The 26,602-nt window shown below is 43.2% G+C and overlaps 1 protein-coding gene across 2 annotated transcripts in view; it reads left to right on the top strand.

Moving 5' to 3' along the window:
* Positions 1-26,602, top strand: part of jade2 (jade family PHD finger 2) — a 185,768-nt gene that overhangs the window by 16,003 nt on the left and 143,163 nt on the right. For both annotated transcript variants that reach the window (XM_085797159.1, XM_085797160.1), the window contains exons 2-3: positions 10,896-10,959; positions 17,028-17,113. In XM_085797159.1, coding sequence (XP_085653285.1) covers positions 10,896-10,959; positions 17,028-17,113 — 150 coding nt within the window. The remainder of the gene's footprint in view (positions 1-10,895; positions 10,960-17,027; positions 17,114-26,602) is intronic.

The raw sequence follows: 26,602 nt of genomic DNA, 5'->3' as shown, positions 1-26,602 counted from the left end.
TTGCCACTTGAACAACCTGCCATATTCTGCTCTAAGTGAAAAACCAGGTGTAGTTAAAGTACAGTGTCGTGAAAAAGTATTTGCCCCCTTCCTGATTTCTTAGTTTTTTGCGTATTTGTCACACTTACATGTTTATGATCATCAAACAAATTAGGATATTAGACAAAGATAACCGAAGGAAATATAAAATGCAGTTTTTCAATGATGATTACATTTTTTAAAGGGATAGTTCAACATATTGGCAAATTGGCCCATTGCCATAATCCCTGATTTGTTGCCTTTAATTGTCGGTGCAAGCTATTTTTAGAACGGCGGAGCAGAGCCGCGAGCTGCTCAGAGCTAAGCTACGTAGGCTAATGGGATTTCTTGGTTTCTGTTATTATCGCATAGCGTGGTGAATGTGCAGGTCACAACTTGTCCACCAGAGCGTTTTGGAGTTGTTGGATTGTGTATTTGATGAGGGAAACCAAGAAATCCCATGAGCTCCTGTAGCATAGCTCTGAGCAGCTCGCGGCTCTGCTCCACCGATCTAAAAAAAAGCTTGCACCGACAATTAAAGGTAACAAACCTACTGCTATGACTATAGGGATTATGGCAATGGGCCAATTTGCCAAAATGTTGAACTATCCCTTTAAGGGAAAAGAGCTATCCAAACCTACCTGGCCCTATGTGGAAAAGTAACTGCCCCCACTAACTGTAATAAAACAACTTTTTGGGAGTTAAATTTCACTGTTCACACTGAGGTCTGATCACTGCCAGACCTGTTGAATCAAGAAATCACTTCAATAGAAGCTGTTTGCATGAAGTGAAGGAGGCTAAAAGATCTCAACAACCAAAACATCATGCTGCGATCTAAAGAAATTCAAGAAAAGATGAAAAACAAAATCATTGACTTTTTCTAAAGCATTGGGACTGGAAGCACCTGCAGCGCAATCTGCATCTGCTGTGTCTTTTTTCCTCGTCTTTCTTCACGTGTTTGTTCATAAAACTGCTTCTCAAACAAACCGTCCTCAGCTGTAGTCGATGATGCATCTTATCTGTACTGTCTGTGCTGCAGCAACACAGCCTGCTGTTGATGCTGGGCTGTTTCCATGGAGACGGTCATGCTGCGTGCCATAAAAACCAACCCCTAAAATGTGCACGGTCATCATTTGTAAACTGTAAAACTGGTTCAGTTTGGAATATCTCCAACATGGCTTGGATTTATCGCCGTTATAATGTCCTCGCCAGTTACATCCCATAATTTTAGAGAGACTTGATTCCATCTCTTTCTCTCCAGCAGGAGACAGGAAACACTTCGTGTGTTTCCTGTCTCTTGTGGTGTTTCCTGTTTCTCAGTGAGTGAATCAAAACTGATAAAGACAAGTGAAGTGTAACTTACTTTTTCTTTTTTTGTAACTTCCTCATTGCAAAAGGCTGAGAGCTTTTTATCAGAGCACTGGATTATGTTGCATAAACACAGCTGAGTTGGATTACCGAGGCGCTGGGTTCCTGACATTGTTCTCACCTGCAGCAGTGATGCAGCTCCAGAAGTGGGAGTAAAGCTGCTGTAAACATGCAGCGCCCTCAAACACTCATCCATCAAGTGCACGCTGTTCCTCTTGGAGCCGTAACAGCTGCTCTCATCCGACTGAAACTCACCCTACTTCAGCAGCGCGGGGCGTGTTTCAGTTCCTCAAGTCGCTGACGCACGGTTTCTGTCCCACCTGCAGCTGCCGGTCCAGATACGGCTGCTTTTCTTCCGTCCGGATCGGTTGCACGTTTTTTTTGTTTTGTTTTATTTTTTTGAGAGCGCATCAGCAGCAGATCCTCTTTTAAAAGCTCAGTCAGACTCTCCACGGTGTCACCGTCAGCCAATTAATTAGCACCCCAGGCGACTTGGCTTTCCCAGCATGCATTAGTCAACCTTCTCTTATTGTAAATGTCTTGGGCTGACACTCAACTATTCACCAAATATGTGGCGCACACACACACACACGCAAACACACACACACACAGGCATAAAAACCCGAGCCGGAGACTTGAGATAACCTGTGTCGTCCTGGTTGTTTAAGTGTCAGCTTTACACCTCACATTAAATCTGCTCTAATGTTCAAGACACTGGATGCAGTGGATTCATTTCTTAAATTAGCATGTTTCGTATTAACTCAATCGGCGTCAAAATTGTCGCATTATTTTCTCTCAGCAACTGTATAACTGCAAAATTGATGGCACAGATGTGTCAGTCGGCTGGTCAGGGCGTTGGGCCAACGTGACCGTGACCTGGAGCCAAATGACTGAAGTGAAATAAAATAAAAATAGAATAAAGAGAGAGTTGCATCAGTGTCTGTTTGGGTTTGGATGTAATGAAGTGGTTGTATGCTGGTACATCGATGCCTGACTTACACAAGTGATAATGAAGTTGTTCATAAAACCAAAGATTAAACCCCTGTCACACCTGTAGTCGACCAACAGATGTTTTCACTTACGTTTCCTGATTTACAGCTTTTCTTAGCTTGACTGACCCCCCTCCCCTCCTCCTCCTCCTCCTCCTCCTCTGTTAGTTTTGTTCTCTCGGTGAGATATATTGTGCATGTAGCTCCGCCCACTTTACCCTCCCTGGAAGTGTAATGGGACAGAGTAATTGAAAACACCTGGTGGGTGGTGGTGGTGGGTGGAGGGGGTTTAGTGAAGTGGACTGAAGTGAACCAGACTGCTGAGGGTGGTAATGTAAATAACATCAACATTGTCAGTGTTACAACATCAGAGTGGTGTCTTGGCTGCTGTGTGCATTTCTATACACTGTGCATTGTCTGGCTGACCTTTAATGACCTTATAGTTTTTTTTTTTTTAAATAATAATGTAACTTATAAGGCGGTGGAGAATGAAATTCATTTTTTGTTCTACTGTCCATTTTATGACTCTATAAGACAAAAATTGTTTAGTAAAGTAGATCCAAATAACGAATTTGTTTGGTTAGACAATGCTGAGAAGCTAAAACATATTTTTCATTTCAATATTTTTGCATTTTCTTTATTTCTTGAAAAGGCTTGGGCAATGAGACGAAGAGCGATATATACTGTAGTTGAATACTGAAAGTAACCTTAAATTGTTGATTTATGTCACACCTGTGTGGCAGGTAACACCAACAGGAAGGACTGTCTAGTCTTTTTTGTATTGGTTATTAAAGGTGTCTTGTAATCTCATATGGGATGGGCCACAGTGGTGGCATGACACGAAAATAAAAAATTCATTCATTCATTCATTATAAGGCAGTTACAGTGTGTGTGTTTGCATGTGGTTGTACGTCTTTATACACAGATTTAATATGTCTGCGTCCTCTTCTTTTATATTTACACCACACTCCTCCTCCTCTTTCTTCTTCCTCTTCTTCTCTCCATTACAGCGTCTGAACAAGACGACACATGACATTAGATAACTTTACCCCGGTGCTACAGGTCCCTCTTATTAAAGTTTAATATTAATAAGGAAAAATGTCTCTTACTGGAACTGTTGCTCCCAGACACACAGTTCATATTTGCACCGTTAGCGTACTATTATTATTATTTAAATTAATGAGCCCATTAGTGAAGCTGCTTGGGTTTAATATAGCATGGTGATAACAGCAGGATGTTGAGTGTAAAGGTGGCTCATCATGCGTTTGTGTGTGTGTGTTTAGTGCACACGTCTGCTTTTTGTGTGTTTATAAGTGTAACTGTGTTTGTGTGTCTGTTTGTCTCTGTTAGTCTCACATCGTCTCCTGTCTGGATGTTTTTCTCTCCCCAGTTTAACTCTCATCTCTCCGTCTGCCTCCATCTTTGGGGATATCACTCTTTTTTTTCTCCTTTTGACTGATGATCTCTGTCTTCTCACTCACTGTATTGATCTCTGAATCTCTGATCGTTTTCTTCCTCCCTCCCTCCTCCTTTCTCTCTCCTTCTCTTTGCTCCTTTCCAAACTTCATTTTTTCCTTCATTTAGCCAGGAGACCTATTATTTATATGTCAGAAATGTCCAGCCACGCCAGAACCACATTATTTCACCACATGGTTGTATTTCATTCTGTCTGATTGTCTTCTCTCCTCGGTGCTCTACGGTTTCATCCACTCTGACAGCTGCTCGCCTCCAGCTATTGTCCTGCTTTAGCTCGGACACTGTACAGATTTACACAGTCTGAGCTCTTATGTAAAGAAAAAGCCAACATTTTACAGATACTCAGTGTACAGATTCATTTTGCTTATTACTCCCTCCATTCACCCAATTAACTGTTTGGTCTATAAATTATTCAAAAACACAAAATGAAGAGTCCAAGCTGTTGAAAAATGACAAAATACTCACATTAAAAAGTTGGAACCGGTGAATTTTTTATTTTTTATTTATTTTTTTGTAACTCAAAAAGCAGCTTTAGGTGTGACATTTTATGCTAATATGACACATACTGAATAAAACATAATGCACAGTGCATTGTTATTTTAGGTGGCTGCAGAAACCCTGTAAATATTGTCACCATCTCATCATCGCAGCTTCCCTCTCCCTCGCACACACACAGACACACACACACACACACACAGATACATGAGGTGTTTTTGTTTTCCCCACCTACACTTGACTCTTTAGACAGAAGTGATTTGTCCTCTCAGACCTGTGGACGTGTGGACGTGCGGTGTCTGGTTTCTATTTCTGATCAGTTGTGGTGAGGTGCGTGCGCAGTGGGAGGTGTGATGTTGGTTCTCAGCTTTGTTCTTGTCTGACATTTTTGTTTATCATTGTAATTTTATGTTTCCTGGTGTATTGACTGGAGCTAAAGTGTCCTGCAGGGACTCTGAAGCATTTCTACTCCACTCTGAAAACTCAATATACAACCTGAGAGCCGGCGGCGCTATGAGGACACTGACCTTTGTCTCTTGTTAGTTACATGCGGATTTTCTGCTCTGGTTCATTACTATACTAATATATATTGTATACTATACTACTGAGAGAGCACAGACCTGTAGAGGCACGTTACAAACATCATAAACCAGACCACACATTTTAATTCATATTAAATGATCCTGATGAGCCTCGGCCTCTTCTCCTCCACCTCCAACAGCTTCAGATCAAACCGCTTCAGTGCTTTTTTTTGCGTAACTCTGTTGACAGTTAAACAGCAGCAGGTTAAAAACGTAACCTCCTTGGCAGAGGAACTAATAATGATGCATGCAGTAACATATTGCGAGCTGGATGCTGCCTGAGGCTCTGTGTTGTTCTGTGCTGTAGTGTTGAATAGAGCGTTTGTGTGTTTATACTCTATATGAGCTCTGTGCAAACAGGAGAAATACATTCGCTTCTTTGTTTTTGAAGTTGATGCTGATTTAAGGAGGGGAATCCCTTAAACACTTGACTTCAGAGGATTTATCCTCTGCAGGTCCGACCTCGTCCAGCTCTCACCTCGGGGTGGATTTCATCACTCCTGCGTTTTCAGGGATTCTCTGAACTTTATTCTTCTCGGTGATCGTCTCTTTGAGGCCGTAGTTGTTTCTCTTTGCTCTCTTCTTCTGTCAGGTCTCCCATCTCCCATCTCTCATCTCCGTTGTCCTACAGAACATTAACGTTTTAGTCCTATGGCTCTTTGTTTGCACACACACTCTCAGCTGTTTCTCCGTGCGCTGCGGAGCTTCTGGGCAGTCGGCCTGCGATCTGCGAGGGTGCAAAACAGCGGCTGAACATTGTCAGACGTCGCCCTAAATGTGTGTGTGTGGGAATCAATGAAATTATGTTCAATACCCACAAGCCCGCACTGAAATTGAAGCCCTGCTGTAAACGTTTGAATTCTGGCTCCACAGCTCCAAGCTGTTACAGCTGTTTGGCAAGACGCTTGTCAGACTGTCACAGACTCTCTCTGTTTGTCTTCTCTCTCTCCTCTCTCCCTGGCTTTCTATCTCTCCCTTTTCTTTTCCTGTCCTCAGGAAGTAACCCGGTGCAGACCTGGAGTCTGATTCACCAGAGTGATTGAGATGAAGTTGTGCATTTGTGAGTCTTTTCTCTCTCCTCCTTTTCTCCTTCACCCACTCCGTCTCTCCAGAGAACAAGAAATGTCTCAATCTCCAGTGTGGGCTCTGGTTCACTGGACTGATTGAGACCCGGGCTGTGAGAGGAGGAGGAGGAGGAGGAGGAGGAGGAGGAGGAGGAGGAGGAGGAGGAGGAGGAGGAGGGAGGAGGAGGAGGAGGAGGAGGAGGAGGAGGAGGAGGAGGAGGAGGAGGAGGAGCGACCTGGAAGCTGAGGATAAAGGATAAAGTGGAGGGGAAAAAAGAAGTACGTCAGGTGGAGAGAAAGAGTAAAGTGAGACAGTGGAGATGGAGAGATGGAGAAAATGAACTTGGAGACTTTTCAGCGCTGCCGTGCGCCGAAGGTAGAGAGGAGAGAGGGAGAGAGAGAGAGAGAGAGAGATGTTTAAGGAGATACCGTGACATTTCCAATTAGCATCAGTTTTTTTCCCACTTTACCCGAGCAGCAGTTTCCCTCTCACACTCACACACTGAGCTGCCACCAGGTGAAGAAGTTAAACACCCGTCCTGTCAGTTTATAATCACAGGTTCAGGCTCCAGTGACGGCTTCATGTCCCACAGACCCTGAACCTAACACCAATCAATCAGGCAGCAAACACAATCCAAGTTTGTTTGTTTGCTTTTTTCCCTTTAATATCCAGCCCATCAGTAGTAATAATCATCACACAGGACACTAAAGTGATTGTTTTGTGTTGTGTTGAAAGTTGTCGGTCAATTAAGCGAAGTACGATCCAGACCGGCCGCTGATGGTTTCCCACTCCGGTCGATAATTCGGTGAGAAAAGCGGAGGCACTGTGAGAAGAAGTGGTGCAGCACCGGGAAGGAAATGATTATAACTCGCTCAAATTTTCCTTCCCTGGGTAAGCAGACAATCAAGAGCGGGATTTTGGCTTTTTGGCTTTTTAGAGGCGGCGCTTTTTTATTATAGCAGACACACCGGAGAACAGCTTTACTGCTAAAACACCGAGAGCGCAACCAAAAGTGGGACAGCTGTGCAACCAAAATCAAAATTACTCCCCGACTGCTGCCATAAAAAACAAGGACACACACACACGCACACATGTTACACACAAAAAAAACAAAATTATAGGGAGAATCATTTAGAGCTGTCTTCAGGGAACAGGGAAGAGGGAATATGTTTCTGGATTTTTGCTCTTAACCAAGCGACGGCTGGTTAGCATTGTCAGCAAACTAGCTGACAGCAGCCAGCCACAGACTCACTGATGTCATGTGTGTGTATGTGTGTGTGTGAGAGAGAGAGAAAAGTTGCCATGTCCTTTGTGAGGGCAGAGTTCTGGTTGAATGAAAAGTTTTTATTCCAAGCTGAAGCGAAATGCAAATCTTGTTGTGAAGCCGTGTTAGTTTTTTTTTTTTTTTTTACACGTGTCAAAGTGTCGTCTGTGATGTTTGGGGCGACGACTTTTGCACCATAAAAACGTGCACGGAGCCTGTTGTTGTTGTGCTATTGGGCCGATGTGGAGGACTGACGATCACCGAGATGATCACAGATCGCTCACGTCTGTGTAAAATGTAAAGACGACATATTTAACTTGTTTTCCCATTAGTGTAGTAACGTATTTCTAGTATTAAATCCATATAAACTTGGATATTCTCATTCATCCAGGTCATCGTGATCTCTGGGTAACAAATAAAATCGAAAGGAACTGGACTTGTATTTGTCTAGAAGACGTTTCACCTTTTATCCAAGGGGCTTTGTGAACCGATGAAGCTTCTTGGATAAGAGGCGAAACGTCTTCCTTGACAAATACAAGTCCAGTTCCTTTCGATTTAATTTGTTGCCCAGAAATATTAACTTATGCTTGTAACTGGCACAGACACACTCTGACACTTCGACATACTTGTTATCTGTGATGACAAGTTTATTTTAACGTAGCATTAAACACTTCTCTGTGTCTGTCGTTTGATAATGTAACGTTCATCTCACAAACTGAAATATTTGTTTCTAGCATCTTTGAAGTGTTTTACTTCCTCAGCTCATGATAAACACTTTTCACAACCCTCAGGCCTTAGCTGAGGTGTCTGAAAAAACTGATAAGTTTTAACACGTTGTGGTCATTTTTTGGTCACGGGAAACAATTATTTCTGAAAACTCTGTGTGTATAAACAGGTGAAAACAGAGTTTGAGGTTCCTGAACGTCACCGTATGTGACAGAAAATGCACTGACGTCAGGTGTGTGTGACCTCTGTGACCTCTGTTTAACCGTTACATCCACGGTGAGACCATGATGCTGTCAAACCAGAGCTCTTATCAATGTTCGTTCAAACTCTTTTTGCTTGTTTGCAAACGCAGCAGCTCCATAACGTTGAAGAGCAGAGAAGCAGAAGGAGAAGAAGCTCTGAGGTCACGAGTTTCACTCCAACTCTCTCTCCACCTGAACAATAGAAGAAATGTGAGTGCTGCCGTGGGTGAGGGTGGATGAACCGCTCAGGTGCTCTTCAAGGACACAGGATGAAGAAAAACTGAAGATAAAAAACACAGCAAGCAGACTGTCCTTGTGCAAATAGTGGTAAAGAGGCAGTCCAAAACTGATGGGTCCGAGGCACTCTGAGGTGTTGTTAAAAATCCTTTATTTTGCAGGGATTTTGCAAAATAAAAGATTTTTTAACAACACCTCACTCATCCGTTTTGGACTGCCTTTTACTCTTTACCACTATTTGCACCAGGACAGTCTGCTTGCTGTGTTTTTTATCTGTAGTCTCTCTCCACCTGTTTGTCCTATAGGACATGATCAACACTCTACAGTGTGTTTATCAGGGTTCATGTAGATGAAGATGTTGAAACTGATCATGAGAATGAAGCGTCTGCAGCTGCAGCCACAGGTAGAACCACCACGAGACACCCGAGTAAATATTTCGGAGCCATTTCTGAACATTTCACTGCTCCGACAACAAAAGCGTCTGATAATGTTGGTCGTCTGTTGTTTGGCGAGGCCGTTTATTTCTACCACAGAATTCCTCCGTCGTTGTAAACGCTTCAAACAACTTCTAACACACTCATTCACAAAGCTGGTGTAAAGACTCTCACTTATTATTATTTTTTTTCTGTGTTCACATTTTCCTTTGGGTGGTCAGGGAGAAAAAAAAAAGAGATGGGACTGCCTTTATTAAAAAAAAGAAAGAAAGAAAACTTTGGTGCCCTGAGTGTGGTTTAAGTGGGTCGCCTGAGAGTTTAATAGGCGAGGGGAAACCCTGAGACGGATCCAAGCGTGCAGACTCAGTCAGTCAGACGGCGTAGCTGGAGGAAGTCAATGATGTACTTAACCAGTCTCTCCTCAGAAGGCAGTGAAGATGAGGTAGAGCTGCAGACGGATGGGAAGAGGTGGAGAGATGGAGGGAGAAGAGAGGAGAGGAGAAGCGAGAGCGAGGCTGAGGAAGTCAATAATGTACTTAACCTTACTCAACGCACTCCCTCTGTCCCTGTTATTGTAAGGCAGGGAGGAGGAGGAGGAGATGAGACAGAGAGAGAGAGAGAGAGAGAGAGAGAGCATGATGATGGCAGGACTTGGGAATGGAAACAGTCGGAGGCAGCAGAGAAGCGCTGTGTTTTTCTGTCAGCATAAATGTCAGAGTAGTTAAGTGTGAGCGGGGCGGGCGGGCGGGGAGGCCGGGGACTGGAAGAGCCCCGTGTACCAGGGAATAGCCTGGTTTTTACGGCCACATAAATCTCCGTCCCCCCTCACTGAAGGTTGTAACCCACCTCCTCCTCCTCTTTCTCCTCCTCCTCCTTCTCCTCCTCCTCCTCCAGCTTTCCTGCCTCGGTCCAGCAGTTTACGCTAAAAACCTCCTTTTGACTTCTTGACTCTATTTGCCGCTGCCTCTTTTGCCTCGTTTCTCTCTCTTTCAGACTCTTGACCTCTGCCATCCTTTTTTCTTTTCTTTTTTTTTTTACTCTCTCAGTCGTATACTTCCATGTATTTTCTCCATTTGTGGCTCAAACTACCAGGAAAATGAGATAATATCTTTCTACAGGCTGCAGTTTTCCTAATTTGTTTTATTTTTTTTAGCATCCTTGATCTGTGTTTTCTTTTCACCTTAATCCTCCTCAGGGACACTCTTATAATAAACCTCTAATATAAGATCATATTAACACGGAGCTCCTGGTCATGTACTCACTTGTTTTCTTACCTGCGAGTGTTGATTTATCTTTTTTCTACACTTTTTATTAAAAATAAGAAAAAACAGCTGCTCATATGAGAAGTGAAATTAACTTTATTTTTCTGAATCTGAATTTCAACTCTCCCTCTGGTTTCTTTTTAACTCTTTCCAAATCTCTTGTGGCCCACAGTGTTGATGGAAACACAGTGGGTGCTTTTATTTCATGTTTTCAGCTTTTGTTTGATTCATTTCTGACTTTTCTCTCCGTCCTCTGTCTCTCAGTCTCTCTCTGACTCGTCCTCTGCCCTCTGGTTTGGTTTCATTCTAGTTTCTAATCAATAAAGAAGCACCTAGAGTATTAAAGCAGATGCATGAAAGGGGACTTCCACAATAGCCCTCCCACACCCACCCACCCCCCCACCTCTCCACCGCTCCCCTAGTGAATACAGCACTAATGCAGGATGAGTTCACATTCAGCCCGTACAAGGACTCCCACTGTATTTGAGAGACGGAACAAGTGCATCATTGTGAAGTTTCCCAGCGAGTCCGAAGCGCTGATATGTAACGGCGATCAAGTCGGTTTATTCTGGCGAGCTGCCGGCTGACGGGCCGCTGCCATCAGCGCATTATTTCATTAACACTTGTGTTTTCATGGTGAACATCTTCTCACTCGTCTTTTTTTTTCTCTCTCTCTTTCTCTCTCTCCCTTCCCCCATATTCTCCCCTCCCTCCCTCCCTCCCTCCCCCCTCTGACAGATGGAGAGCGAGAAGAAGAGGAGAAAATACTCCACGAGCAGCAATGACTCCGACACCACCGACAGTAAGTTGGAGGGAGATTCAGGGGAAGGGAGGGGCAGAGAGTGTGTGTGTGTGTGTGTGTGTGTGTGTGAGAGAGAGAGTGAGTGAGCGAGTGAGCATGAAACATGGAAGTATCAGAAGAGTGTGTTCCTTGTGCTGCTGTTGTGGTTTCAGTCGACTCCTGCAGGTTGTTTCTCACACTCTTCCACTTTCCACCTGTCTCTCACCGTCGTTCTCTCCTCATTAACACCTCCTCCTCTTCCTCTTCCTCCTCCTCCTCCTCCTCCCTCTAAACAACAACCTCAATACAAACATGAACATGCGGCTTTGGTGATTTTTTCCCTCAGCTTCTACAGATACGTCAGAATTAAAGGAATAGTTCACCAAAAAATGAAATTCAGTCATAATTGACTCACCCTCATGCTGATGAATACTCCAGAGTAGTTTTTTATTCCTCAAAGTGCATCTGGAGACCCGGGAGGCTGGTTTGTAGTCCAACGAAAACTTTATATGAGATTAATAGGGCCTGACACAACGTCCATAAAACTACACAAAAACCTCCATACTGCTCAGCCGCTCCAATCCATGTGTCCTGAAGGGATATAGTCCAGAGTTTACTCACAACGACGTCATTTAGGACAGGCAAATTCAATACAGGACTCTTTAGGCTGTAAAAATGTCCTAAATGATGTCGTTTCGCATAAACTCTGGACTATATCCCTTCTTCAGGACACTTGGATTGTAGCAGACGAGCAGTGTGGAGGAATATTACAAGGTTTTTGTGTCGTTTTATGGAAGTTTTTGTGTCGGGCGCTATTGGCTCTCTTATAAGGATTTCATTGGACTACGAACCGGCCTCCCGGGTCTCCAGATGCACTTTGAGGAATAAAAAACTACTCCCGAGTATTCATCGGCATGAGGGTGAGTCAATAATGACTTTGAATTTCATTTTTTGGTGAACTAGTCCTTTAAGAGAACATTGAAGAAATGGGACGTAAACAGATAAAACTCCTCTGAAGCTGATTCATACTGATGATCTCAGTATCTGAGAGACAGAGTTGTGGTTTGTCTCTGCTGACACTCAGTGTGTATAAAACCACCACACATCTTACTGTGTGTGTGTGTGTGTGTGTGTGTGTGTGTGTGTGTGTGAAGGGTCAGTCTTCACACTCACATCTCCACCTGCTGCTTCACCTGCTGCTCTGTCCTCCTCCCTCCAGCTGCAGTCACTTGTTTTTGTTTTTCTTTATCCTCCTCCTACATCGAGTAAATTCAACTTTGATGCCGTGAATGAAATGATTAGACTTAAAGATTTATTTTACCATCAGCAGGAGTCACATGCAGCCAAGTTAAGGCCTCACAGTGATATAATACGTGTAATAAAGAGCAGTATAACAGCTTAGTGAGTAAATCAGGTGCTTAACACTCACAGATTGTGGCTGCAAATTCAGTAAAAACCCACATCTTGCGTTTGCGGTCGGCCATATTCTCAGTAAATCTGGCTTTATGTGATTTGGAAGAAATGTTAAACATATGCAGCCGTTAACTGGCTCCACTGATGAATGGATATGAATAGCAGGGATAGATGAGCAGATACACTTTGTACCCACAGTCATCATGACACAACAACCAGAGACAGACAGACAGATATGAAGAGATAGACCGCATGATGGTGGGAACATCTGGCCGGTCTAACACATTACTGTCGCTGGCAGCGTCTGCTGGAAAATCATCTGATAATAAACTGTCTTTGAATAACGGTGCAGTGTTACACAAGCACACTTGGCTCTCGGAGCCGATCGCTCTCTCTCTCCACGAAATATGAAGATTTAGTCACCGAAGGCAGCGAGCAGTTTTGATTTAATTTTCAACATCATTCTTCTCGGCTTTTGGCAGCTCAACACGACTAATTCTTGGCATTTTGCGGTGGCGCGCATTTTTTCAATAACAAGCAAATATATTCGTTTGGCCGCAGCCCCCATGACTCCGTCAGGCCAACACAGACACACAGTTAAGACTCATCTGTGAGCGAGAAAGTAGGAGAGTGAAGCTCACTGTTGGTTTCATCTTTTCAGGCTGAATTAGTTAGAATAAAAACCAGTTGTGTAACTACTCGCCTACGTACTTCCGCTCAATGTTCAGTTTCCTCTACTACTTAGAGGATCTACCAGCCAATCAGAGATCAGAGAACAAAGACGCTGAGGTTATGAGCTGAGTTGGAAGTTGTAGTTCGTACACAGTGGCAGCAGAGAGAGGGATGTTCACGAAGCCGTTCGTTCAGCCTAAAAGCACACACTCGCTTTTAGGGCTGTGTCTCGCTACTTATTCACTGAATCGATTCGATTCTGATTCACAAGGTCTCGATTCCATTGGATTTTGGATCATTTGGAGGTATTTCAGTTTTAATACCAATTTGCTTAGTTATGAAAGACATTTTCACAGAACTAATGCTGCAAAGTATACAAAGATGGAACTCTCCATCTGGCGCATGAAGGCAGAGCCAATAGTTTTAAACTTCAACAGGAAGTAAAGGTTTCTCAATGGAGAGTAATAAACTGTAGTGCAACAGACTGGTTAGGACCAGACTCATCTGTTCTTCTCACCTTATTTTTGGATTTCTGTGTTGAACAGTAACATTTGTTTTTCCTTTTGCTTGTGTAAACATTAATAATTTTTCCTCTTAAATGTCACTGTCCCTCAGCTCCACACATCTTTCTTTACTTTTTAGTCCTTTTCAAAAATTTTGATTGATATTTTCCTTCTCTCTCTCTGGTTAAGAAATCAAATGTGTTTATTTATTACAGTCTTATAGAAGAGGGAATATTTTTTCAGTTCATCATTCATTTCATTTGTCACTAAAACAAAAACACTTTCCCACTTCAAACTGTGATGTTGTCGAATGTCTCAACTCTTTTCTTTTTAAAACTTTTTTTTGTTTTAATTTTTAACTATATTAAAGATTTAGATCAGGGTTTTTCAATCTTGGGATCGGGACCCTACGTGGGGTCGCCTTGAATTCAAATGGGGTCGCCTCAAATGTCTAGTAATTGACAAAAAAAAAAGACTGATACAATTTGTTTTAACCATTTTTTTTAACCAATTATTATTATTTTAAAATTCTGACTAAAACATCACACACAATTTTAAACACAGCATCTATACTTTCACTTTCTTGAATATAAATCGAGTTCAAATAAAATGCAGCATATAAAAATATCTGAGCTGACACATCTTGATTGACAGACGCGGTGTCGCCAGAAATTTGTGATGTCAAAATGGAGTCACCAGCCAAAAAAGGTTGGGAACCACTGACTTAGATCGACAGGAAAATGACCTCAGGGTGACGGGAACTTGAACAAAGTCCAGCAGTTTACTGCAGCGGGGCTGACGGAGGTCAGGTTGAACCATCATGTGGTCACAGGTTGAGTGTATAAAATATTTTACAGCAGCTTTAACAGGCGGTGTGTGTATGTGTATGTGTGTGTGTGTGTGTGTTTTCCCTTCAGCCCTGACTCAGCCGCCCCTGCACCGAAGGCCATATACACTGTTGCTGTATAATTAGCCGTTAGCCGTTAGCTTCCCCTGGCCGGCGCTGCGTCGGGCTCCAGCTGCATCTGTTGACTGGAGGTTATCAGGTTTCTAATTGAAGGATGCCCATGATAATTTTGGCTGCCGTGCACCAAGCGGGGCTTTTAATTAACACGCGGCCACGATGGTAACCTCCAACTGAGCTGTGGCCCGTTTGGTTATCTGGCCGCAGTGATGGAGCGGTGCAGCTGCCTCGCATGGGGTGTGTGGATATAACCTGCACGCACACACCCACACACACACACACGCACACACACACACTGTAGAGTGCAGATGCATGAATTTCCAGCAGTTCCACTAAATAATTCTCATGCTGAACACGCGTGTGGACGAGCACGGACAGCTTCAGAGCTTTTGGCTGAGATTCTAGACTGAGTCTGCCGTGTTTGGATGATGATGATGATGATGATGATGATGATGATGGTGAAGGTGGAGAGCGCCGCCGTCTAACACGTTCCTCCAAAACCTCCTGTAGGTGTTCGGCTGCAGTAAAAAGTGAGACTGGGCTCCACCTGCTCAGTCTGTCAGTGTGTGTTTACTGAGTTTAACGTGTTTATTCCTGGACAGACTCCAGTTTACAGGGTTCCTACACAAGTATAGAAAAATGTGGAATTTGATTTTATACATTTCCAGGTCTGGAAAAGTATGGAAAATGGAAGCTATTGTATGGAAATATATTTATCTTAATACTTATATGGGGTTTGGTCTTATGCGAAGTCATTTGGGTTAATTATTTGCATGCGCTATTGGAAATTATTTGGTGACATAATGGCATACAAATTCAGAATAATGAAAACAAACTATTTATTGCATCATTTATTTACATGATACACATCATGTATTCAAATATCACAATTATTTGAATTTTTATTTTCTGAGAAGTCTGGATATTAGGGTCTGGAAAAAGTATGGGATTTTGAAATTTCAAATGTGTAGGACTAGGAACCCTGGGTTTACTTTTAACGTGGTGGTGGTGGTGCACTTTGAGACCACCGCTCAGAGGACGGAGAGTGAGTGGAGGATCCATTTGAAATCCTCTCCCACTTGTCGCTGTCAATATTTCATATAAAAAAAAAAACAGGGATGTGTGAAAAACATAAATCTGTGCAGCTCTGAGCGACTCGACGTGAACAAAGTCTGTGTGTGATCGGGGGGCAGAAGTGTGGGTGCGTGCATATGTGGGAAATATCTGTATGTATTAGCAGCTGTATGTTCATGTGTGAAGTGTGTGTGTGTGGGGAGAGAGAGGGAGTGAGTAATTTCCAGGACGAGCCTGACAGCAGCTCTGCCCTCGGCTCTGTTGGTTGTTCAGACATCACAAGTGAAATTAGTGTGGTGGCAGTACTTCTGCCGCGGCAAAGGAAATATGTTGAGTGGGAGGCAGCCTGCACACACACACACACACACACACGCACAGTCACGGTCACAGTGTGCTATATTGCACAGTATCTGCAAATTTGTGTTTTCCATTATGCCCATGTGATGTAATTTAATTGCTAATGTGATGCAATTTCTAATGAGCTCCTTCTTCACGGCTGCACAGGTGGAAATGAGCTTTCGGCTCAAATCTGTTGCTGCTGTGGTTAATAAAAGAAAATGTAGAGAAACTATCATAAATGAAATTACACACATCCCCTCTCTTCTCCGCATCATATATCAGTATGAGCTCTGATCACACACACACACACGTGCATACAGACGAACACAAACACTCACACACCCAGGGTGGCTGATTGAAGCGGTAGGTGGGATATTGGCTCCAGTGTCTGGTTAATTGCCATTAAGTTGTGTATTAATGAGGTTGTAAAAGACCATAGTGGACTAACAGCTTAACAAGATGCTATTTATACTGTCATTACTTATTACAGCCCTTTAATAGATCATCATCAGTCCGCTTCAATTAAAGGCCTGACTCTGAGAGGCAGCAGAAGTCACATGGAGCCGTTCGCTCGGCTGCGTCTCCATCGCTGCGAGTTAGAGAAGTCTTGAGCCTCGTCACATGATCACCGAGGAACTTTGATGACCAGCTTTTTCCTCTCCAATAAATAACCACCCCCCCCTCCCCCGTGTTTTTTTTATTTTATTTTTTATTACAGTCTATATTGTAAAACCTCTCTGCAAAAAAACAAATTTCTCCACTGGGACAATAAAGTTTGTTTGGAGTAAACCTGAGTGTACATGAAGCCTGATCTCCAGCCAGAGCTCGCTCTCTGTTCTTCATTTGCTTCCCTTTTAAAAATCAACATTCACACTCATGACTGCACATTCTTGACAAATCAAACACAGATCAAGTTTCTGCTCTGTGTTGTTGCCCCAGAACATTTCAAACACTTTGTCTTTACAGCAGCAGGGACAGAAAAAGGGGGCCGGCGGGTCGGTGCCAGAAAGTGATTCATGCTTTCTCCTCATCCAGGCCTCAAAAGAACAAGGAGAGGTTTTTATTAATCTCAATCACACTGGTATTTACTGTCTTTTTCTCTCTCTTTAATATTATCATTGCAGGTCAGGTGACCTCATGGTCCAGGTCATCCAAGAATACGGGCACCAGCAGCACATGGGTCCGCCACCAGCACAAGAAACCATCAGAGGTGAGTTGGATGAGATGAAACACTCTCTCTCTCTGAGTTTAGTTCAGCTCCACTGATCGATGCTGATGTGACAGATGTTTTGCGGCTGTTGCCAAAAACTTCTCTGTTTGGTGTTGTCGAGCGCTGACGTGACCTGCATCTCTTGTGCGAGTTCTTGTCTATATCAGGTGTGTATGTGTGTGTTTCAGGCTCAGTTGTGTCTTGATCAGACGGACATAGTTTCTGCTGCTGTTGAAGATTTGTAAGAAATCATAAAATCCACCTAATTAGAAAACTGTAACCATCTTTATATCACTTCTTAACCCTATGTAAATACAACCATGCCGGTCACCACAGCTAAATCAACGAGGCGCATGAATGGGACAGTTTGGTTCCCTAAAGTACCAGGTTGGAGCATCCACATGGTTTTGATGAATGTTCTCAAATGACCACCCTGAGGGAAGGAACTGGCATAATCCAGTTGGAAAATGGTGAAGTGTACCAGTTGTGGCGACGCTTCTGCTGCCACAATCACACATTCCTCCCACTCCGTCAGTGAAGTGGCTTCAAATCTGTTTAAGGACGACTCGACTCGAGTTTCACTCCAAAAATAACCATCGTCTGCCGTTTGGGAACAAATTACATCCACTCTTAAAAAATTAGCAGAGGCGATATTTTTTCTTTTGTTTTGGTTTTGATGAATGAAACAGATCGGGCGATGACCTCAGAGGAGACGCTTAAAACAAAGATCTGCTACAAAATGAACCGACACCATTGAAGAAGGTAAATTGCGCTCACTGCTGCTGTGATTTCTCACCGTGCATCGTTCAGAGAAACTGTCAAAAACTCAAACGAGATGTGAGTTTTTTTTTTCTAATGTGACTTTTGAAAAAAAAAAGAATGAGTAAAGCAAAAAAGAAAAGGCATGCCTGCCCCCGAACCACCTCGAAGTACAAGTCATCAGCAGAGCATCTGTCATGCCTGTGCATTTGAAGCTTCCTCCCCCTCAGCTCCATCCAGTTAACCACAGGCTGTTGGAAGGTCCTGTCAGCAATCAGTCTCTCAGTAATTACTACTGTAGCTCTCTGCTCTGACCCGGACCTCGGCTGAAGAGCCAGGGGCCACGTTCAATTTCATAACGCTGCCTCCTCGCCTCACTCTGGGGCGCCCTGATTTTTTCTTCTGCTTCTTCTTCTTCATGAAAGATGATGTTTAGCAGCAATTTTTATTTCAGCTTTTTTTCTCTCTCTCTCTCTCTGGCAGTAAGTGACAGAAAAGGTCGAACTAAGAAAAAAAAAAGAAAAGAAAAAGGGCGGGTGACATCTGACAGAGGTTCAGTGAAAAGTTTTGAAGTCATGTTGCAAGAACATTTGATGTTTTTGACCCATTTAATATATAAAGATAGAAACTGACACATCCAGGGCTGCAGCTCGGTGCTGGAGCTTCATGGTAAAAACTTCATCACTTGATGATTTTGCACGTTGGTTCATGTGTCTAACTGAACCTGAGCAGCTTGAATTTGAGATTACAACCTGCAGGTGTTCACTGCTCACACACAGAAAATACAAAACGGTGTAATGTGATGAAACTATCACAGATGTTAATCACTAGCTCATTTTATTGAATTATTCACTTGTTTTGCTGAGGATGCTGTCATCTACTTTTAATTTTATTTTTCCAACCACCACTCCCATAAACACATCAGCTGTCCTGTGCTGTTTTAAAGGAGACATATTCTGCCCCTTTTCCACAGATTAAAATAGTTCCCAAGTGTCTTAAAGACATGTCTGTGACATGCTTTGGTCAAAATACCCCAAGGATCAAACATCACAGCTCTTTTCATCCTTTCTAAACAGCCCTGTTCAGAACGGCTGGTTTCAGTGCCTGTCCCTTTAAATGCAAATGAGCCACTGCTTGCCCCGCCCCTTCTACTGGTACCAGGTAGGGGTGGTATTATGCTAATTTGAAAACTAATGACATCATTGTCAGACAACTGAGGGAATAGCTCGTAAAACCACATGGATTTCAACCCTAGGAGCCTGAAAATTACAGATTTTTTTTGTCAATTCTCACATTTTTGGGTCTGCAAGGCAAAACAAACACCCAGATAAAGGTTAAAGAGCCTTTAAAAATCGATATTTCCATAATACTATGTCCCCTTTAAGTGAGTGGTGGTGCAGCTTCCTGCAGGTACACGGCTTCACAAAGCGCCTGTTGTCTGACCCACATTTTTGAAAAAAAAGAGGCAGCTTTTGCATCAGCGACTGACCAGGTGTGTGGAGGTGTGAAAGTTGGCAGCATTTAAGCTCCTTCTCCCTCTCTCTCTCTCTTTTTTTCCCTTCTCTTTTCTCAACACATCTATTTTTGTTGTTTTCTGTGTGTGCAACTGAGTGTAACATCATGAATGGCTTTTGAGAACACGCTGTCCAAAACCGTTTGCCTCTTCTCTTTGTGTTGGTGGTTTGTTGCATTGAGACAACAAAAAAAGACTGGAAAAAGACCCAGAATTCCCTGGGAGGAGATTTGAGAGGCAGTGGGATACAGCAGAGGTGGGGGGGTTGGTGCTATAATGGCCTTTTGGACGTGTCCGTCCAGAACAGGTAAAAGCACTTTTGCCTTCTGATTCTTCCTGTGACCCAGTTCATTTGAAGGATACTGAGACCTATTGTCACCGGAGCAGAGCAGCGTCTTTGTGCGAGCAGTCCGGGGCTCTTTCTCCATTTGTAGGTTAATTGAGTGACTGCTCATATTTCTTGAGGGCGACTCGTCTTCTGTCAGCGTGTGGAAGAAGTGATGAAGAAACCGTCCGAGGAGGAGGAGGAGTTTTCCTCTTCACAAAAACCAACAGCGTGTCAGCACTTCAGTCCGAGGTGTTTGCTGGTGAGTGGTGTCAGCGTGAAGCGTGAGGGCCGTCCTCAGGCCACGGCGGCCACTTGGATGTTTTACTCATCTGAAGGTCGCAACCCTGATTAAATGTCACCCCTCCCCCCCTCCTCTCTCTCTTTTACTTACAGTACTTAGCTGTGTTTTGGGAAATCTTCTTCTTTTTGGAAAGGTTTCACTTGCTTGACCTGACTAATGAAGAGGAAGAAGGAGCTTTTTCTCTCTTTGTATCTAAGCAGCAGATAAATTAGCCTGAGAGGGATCAGAGGAACAACGACCACCGTCAAATGTCACATTTACATGTGGCATTTTGGGTTGAACTAGTTCATCAGCTAAGTACAAGTCCACAGGTTTCGTTGGTTAGTGAAATCAGCGTTTTCTCTCTCTCTCTCTCTCTCTTTGTTAAATATGCATCTGGTTTTTAAACTTTGCTGATAGACGAGGTTTCACCAGTTCAACCCACGCTCTTTTTATGATGCTAATGTGAACGGACGTCACTGAAGTTATTTTTTTATTGTATTTTATTTTGTATTTTCTAAATCCGAGCGAGGCCGTGAAGATTCCTCGTCCTCCGCTGGGAAGAAACTCCACCAGCCAGCGGCCTCCTCGCAAGTTTCTGGACCGGCGCTCGCCCTGGGCTGAGGGAGGTGTGGCGGATGGTAAACACTGTGCACTTGTAATGACAGCGTAGCTCTTTTCTAAAAATGAGCCGTCTCTATTTGCGCCTTTGCGAGTCTTTCACCCCGGCTCTGACTTTTCTTAGAAGTGGTTTAGAGGGCTTTACTTGGCGGAAGGAGGGCACAGTCAAATGCTTCCGGTTTTTTTTTTTTTTTTCCTTTTTCTTTTTGTATAACTGTTTTATCTCGTTGTAGATGAGAGAGATTTAAGATTTTGAAAATTTTTGTTGGACAAACAGGAAGTCATTATGACATGGAGCACCGAGAGGCAGACGGCACATATTTGGTCTGGTGGTTGATGGTTTAGGGGGGGGCAGCAGAAAAACACACAGACAACAAACAAAGAAGAAAAAAAAAGTTAAGTTTAAAAAAAAAAGACAAGAAAAAAAAGCACTGTAATGTGAGTGTGCTGAGTCACCGATGTGAGGGAGGGAGGGAGGACTCTCTTTTATTTTACACTCCCCCCTCTTCGGAGAAATCCCCCTGCTCTCCTCCAGGGAATTGGGTGACACTTGTCAAAACATGGGCAGGACACACACACCCACACACACACACACACACACACACACACACACACACACACACACACACACACACACACACCCAGACACAAACACTCACACACATTTTTTAGAGGGTGCTTGTAACACTATATTGAGATGGAAACATGAATACAGACACAACTTTGTAATCTGGGTTGTTTTTTTTTTTCCAGTCTGGTGGTGTTGACATTTTGCACCACAAACTTGGAAGAGTGAACGTCTACGTCCAAGTTTCTTGTTTCTTCTCAAACTTTTCTTTTTGTTTTTCTTTCTGTTTTTTTTTTTCCCGGTGGGTTTACGTGGAGACGACGGTCGTTAAGACAAGTGTTTACCTGAGCTGTTTGTGCAAGAAAACATCAATCAATCAGTTGTGTGTGTGTGTGTGTGAGACGTTGAGCATAACTCACAGATAATTAATGTTAATGACCAGCACCTGTTACTGGGCTGTGTGTGTGTGTGTGTGTGTGGGATACACACAGCCTCAGTTCATAACAGGCCTCTGCAGATGTGATTCATGAAAATAAAGTGCTGATTAATCCAGGTGTAATGATCTGCTGTAAGTGTTGATAATCTGACAGTTTGGCAATTTAACAAAAAAAAACAACAACCTGTGACTTACAATTAGTGCGACAGTGAAAAGTGAGTATGTGAAAGAACTCGGATTCACAACGGGGGAAGTGGAGCAGGTGGGTGTGAAGTGTCTGAGTAAAAACACTCATTCATCTGCTTTCATTTCTAGTCTCCTCTGTGGCCTTTCAGCTCCTGTTACATAAGTGTTGCTGTGCAGTTGACTGTGTATCCAGACTGATGATAATGATGATGAAGCCGTGTTGCATTCAGGGACATTTTTCAATGTTGTCGTGGCTTGAACGAAGATGTTGTGGCGAAGTTCAGATCCTAGATTTTTTATTTTATTTTAGATTTTTACAGAGTTAAATCGGAAGTATTTTGATGACTGAGGAGTTTTTACAGTTCGGCGAGGAGGTCGACAATCAGAGAGTGATGCCGCTCACAATGCATCATGGGAGGAAGGAAGTGGTGTTGATGGGGTTTGATAAAGAAGACGATGGCTGAGCAGGTGTGAAACTCTCACTGTAGAATCATTGCACCGTGGCACAAAACCAAAAGTTTTGTTTATTGCATTTTCATTTACACCACGTTGTGTATTTGACTGGTTTTGGTATAGTTGTGTTTTATGTGAAGATGAGAGGAGAAAGATGGGAAATGTTTGCATTTTTTGTTGCACTTTGTGAAGTGAAAAGAGGAAAATGATGATGAAGAAGTCGACACTAAAACCAACCAAGCTGGCGATGTAACGACAGATAAAAGTCAGTGTGAGTGGGTGTAACGCTGGATGGTGCCGGGTCGACATCAGTAATGATCAGTAGCCTCATCAGGAAAGTGCAGTAGTTTTACAGAAACTGAAGTCTGGGAACTGTCGGAGGTTGTTCTGCAGCCAAGCAGTGTTGAGAAGCTGGTTGAGCTGCTCAGCATCCTCTCTCATCGTCGGTTCTTCCTCATCGTTTGCAGTTGTTGCTGAAATATTTCAATCAAATGAAGACGTTTGGGAAAAGTTCCCCGGGACATCGGCGCGCTCTCTGAGCCGCTCTCGAGTGTTTTCAACAGCTTTCATGCGGAGCAAAGAGTCATTGTTCCTCAGGCAGCTGTATGTTCATCCAGATGTGCAGATGTTACAGGTGGATCGCTGTCAGAGCAGCGACGCTCCAGCGTTTAGTCTGAGACATCACAGCTCCTTCTTCATCTCTCCTTCAGTGTTGATGTTCCAGCACCGTGTGTGTGTGTCGAGGATAAGTAATCGTGTGTATGGATACATACAGTATACGCGCTTGTGTGTGTGAAGTGTGTGTGTGTGTGTTGTGTGTGTGTGTGTGTGTTTTACCAGGCTAGCAGCTGCTGCAGCTCATTAGGGGCTGCTAGAAACAGCTGTGAAACTCCATGGCAACCAGATGCAAACAGCTACAGGAATGCATGGAGTTGATGTTAGAGTTATACACACACACACACAAACAAAAATGCACACATGCGCACACACACACAGATACATGCACACGCACGTGGAATCACACACACACACACACATTACACACACACTGTCACTCTCACTCACGTGTGCCAAGCCCAGTGAATGGATGAGCAGCCTGGACGGACCGTAGCGAGTTTTGCATGTCGACACATACCAGCCACACGCACACGCACACGCACACACACACACACACACACTGGACCAACAAGTTGTATTAAACTGTCAGGATTGCTCACCTGCCAGAGAAGGTGAGCAATAAGTGGGGGAAATAATGGGGGGGGTGCATTAATTAAAGATGGACAAAGGAGAGAAAACTGTATAGATGGAGAAATGGATGATGAGTGAATGAATAGAAATCATCGGTGGAGGAAATATTGAAGGATAAATGATCGACATGTGATTGTGTCCCTCTCCGATTGATTTTGAGTCAGTGTAGAAATATAAACTTCAGCTCAAACATCTGTAGATTTCTGATCAATCATTGTCCTTTGGCCTTTGTTGTAAAGTTTAACTTTATGTATCTACTTGTATCATGTATCAGTTTTTTTTTTTTAAATAATGACTCACTGATGCATTTTTTGTCATTAGGCCAGAATCACACACATCTGTAACAGCTTGTGTGCCAAGTCTCATGTTTTAGTGTCTTTATTGAATCCAACATCAACATGTTTATATGAAAATATCACAAAGTGAAAGAGCTACAGGTGTCCACCCTGATCACAGGTCAGTAACTGAGTCCTAACCCACTACAGAGTGACTCTCAGTAGAACCTCTAAGAGCTGATCCCAGGACAGTGATGAGCTCTGTCCTGGTTTTAGTATAGATAAGCTGCATTAACAACAGAGGAGCTGAGAGCAGCAGAGTGTGTACAGTAGGAAGCAGAGTGAAAAAACTAAACCAAACAAAACACATTGTGTTGCATTGCTGCATTTCCCATGACCCCTCATCCTTCTTCAGTTTAAGTGACATGTAAACAGACTCCTGCTTGAATCCTGTTGTACAAAGACACAAAGACTAAAATATTGCATTTCTTGATTTATTATTTCTCTGGTGCTTCTTGGTGAAAGTTTTGATGGACATCCACTTCTGGTCAGAGTTGCGGTGATGCTGAGTGTCCTCCATGTGTAGATGATTTGTCTTACAGTAGATGGATGGAGCTGGAACCTTCTAGAGATGGTCCTGATGTCCTCATATGTCTCCTGTCCTCTGATTGCATTGGCATCGTTAGTCTGTGTTCTTTACGCCTTGGCACGACACCGGTTGGTCGGTTTCCTCTCTCTTTTAATCAGTGCTGCTCAAAACCTTTTCCTAAGGATGTCTCATCTGATTGGTCTGCTTATTGATCACTTGAACACCCACATGTGAGTCTGTTACCTACTTGACTTTACCAATGCAGCTGGGGTTCACTAGTCTGCTCGCCACTCATTCAGTTCCCTCAAAATGAGTGCATGGACATAAACCTGACATTTCATATATAAAACTGGTGATGATCTAAAATCTAAACTAGTCAAGGGTTTCCCATCTTTTCAACAGCACTGTAACTGAATGGCAGCAGGAGGTTCAGTCATCTCAGAGATCTGGGCTTCTCTCTGTGTCCTAATCTGATCCCAGCCCTGTTGTTGTTGTTGTTGTTGTTATTCACCTCCCATCATTGGTGCTTGTCATCCTCTTGGTCCCTTTAGGCTGTAGTCTTTACACCAAATGGTTCAAGTCAGATCAGATTCAGGCCTTCGTTATATGTGTAAATAAATCGGATATCCACCAATGCGTCTGCAGTCTAAACAGACAGATCGGATATTCCCTGGCAGTGCGAGTCGTACGTCATCAATAATGCGTCGATAGCACATATTGATGACAGTGTGTGTTGTTTACCTGCAGCTGGACCAGCTGACTTCCTCTTCTGCTTTGCTAGCCAACCACATGTCATCTACACATGCAGGTCGTTTGGCGCAAGCAAAGCAGGTGTAGATGCAGATATCAGATATGGCTCACGCAACAAATGGGAATTGGGCATCAAGGCCTGTAGAGTAAAGACAGCTTAAGTTTTCATCAGAAGATCGATCCTCCTCCTCCTCCTCCTCCTCCTCCTCCTCCTCCTCCTCCTCCTCCTCCTCACAGAGACTGGTCCAGTCCGTCATGGTGCAGATTCAGCTCTGCAGATGTTTTAGTGAGATATTTTAGTTGTGAAAACAGTTTCTGTTCAGTTCCAGTAAAACAGTTAAAGTGAAGCAGAGAAAGTTGTCGAGTGTTGGAAGTGTTGGAACAGTTTTGGAGGTGGACTCTGTGGTGCAAAACTAAAATGTATACTTTGTCTGTGAGTTCTTTGAGTTTGTGGTTGACTCATAAACTAACTGCATTGGCCAGAGAACTTCTTGGCAAAATATAAACACTAATCAGATGGTGTGTGTGGTTGTGTGTGTGTGTGTGTTGTGTTGTCTGGAGGGAGGGAGGGAAGTGAATACTTGCTCACCCATGAGCATTTGTTTTGTTTTGCATGTATCACTGGTCTTCTTGGTTTGTCTGTTTCCGGTTGGTCATCACCACTTGTGTGTGTGGTTTTGTGTTTGTGTGTGTGTTTGTTTTTCATGGGTAAATTTCCACATATTTCCAGTCATGTGTGACGAGCTGATGGCAGCAGCTCAAAGGATCGGATGCTGTTCCCTGTGGAGAAATCCAGAGAAACAAAGATTGTGAGAAATAAACTGATGGACAATGAATCAATAAAATCATTAATGGATTCAGAGAAACAGATGATGAGGAAAGGGAGTGACAGGGTGAAGTGATCATAAGAGGTGGTTGGCTGCCAGTTTAGGACGCTGCAAAAACAAACACAATCACAACGGAACAGTGTCGGACTGTGAAACTTTGTGCAACTCATGACTTTGATGAAAGTTGAACTTCTTCTTCGTCTTATTGTTTTGGTATCATTTTCTTCTGCTGTAAGATAAAGAAGAAATATATCCACTCGACTCTGCGCACTGTCACTTTGTGCAACAGCAAACAACAGATAAATGTAGTGATTTGTGAGGCACAACAACAACAACAAAAAACCCAGGACGTCCAGACGAGTGTGTGTGTGTGTGACTTTGTTGTTCTATAGATGTCGGGCAGTTTACTTTCTGCAGAGTGTTAGAGAGATAGATACATAGATACTTTTATTCATCCAGAGGGAAATTCACATCTTCCAGCAGATTTAGGATCGACACAACAGAAAAACATTTTAAAAGGCACGCAATAAATACTAATAAATAATATTTTAAAGTGCATGGTTTTTAGTATGGTGTGAAGCAGAAGACGAGTTATTTCCTCAGAGTGGAATTAAAGAGAAACACGCCTTGTTAAAAAGCCATTAAGTGTGAAAATT

Source organism: Trachurus japonicus, chromosome 14 (assembly GCF_045865225.1).
Source record: "Trachurus japonicus isolate A0001 chromosome 14, Traja_1.0".
Lineage (NCBI taxonomy): Eukaryota > Metazoa > Chordata > Actinopteri > Carangiformes > Carangidae > Trachurus > Trachurus japonicus.
The sequence above is the reverse complement of the archived record's forward strand: the minus strand, read 5'-3'. Positions and strand labels throughout refer to the sequence as shown.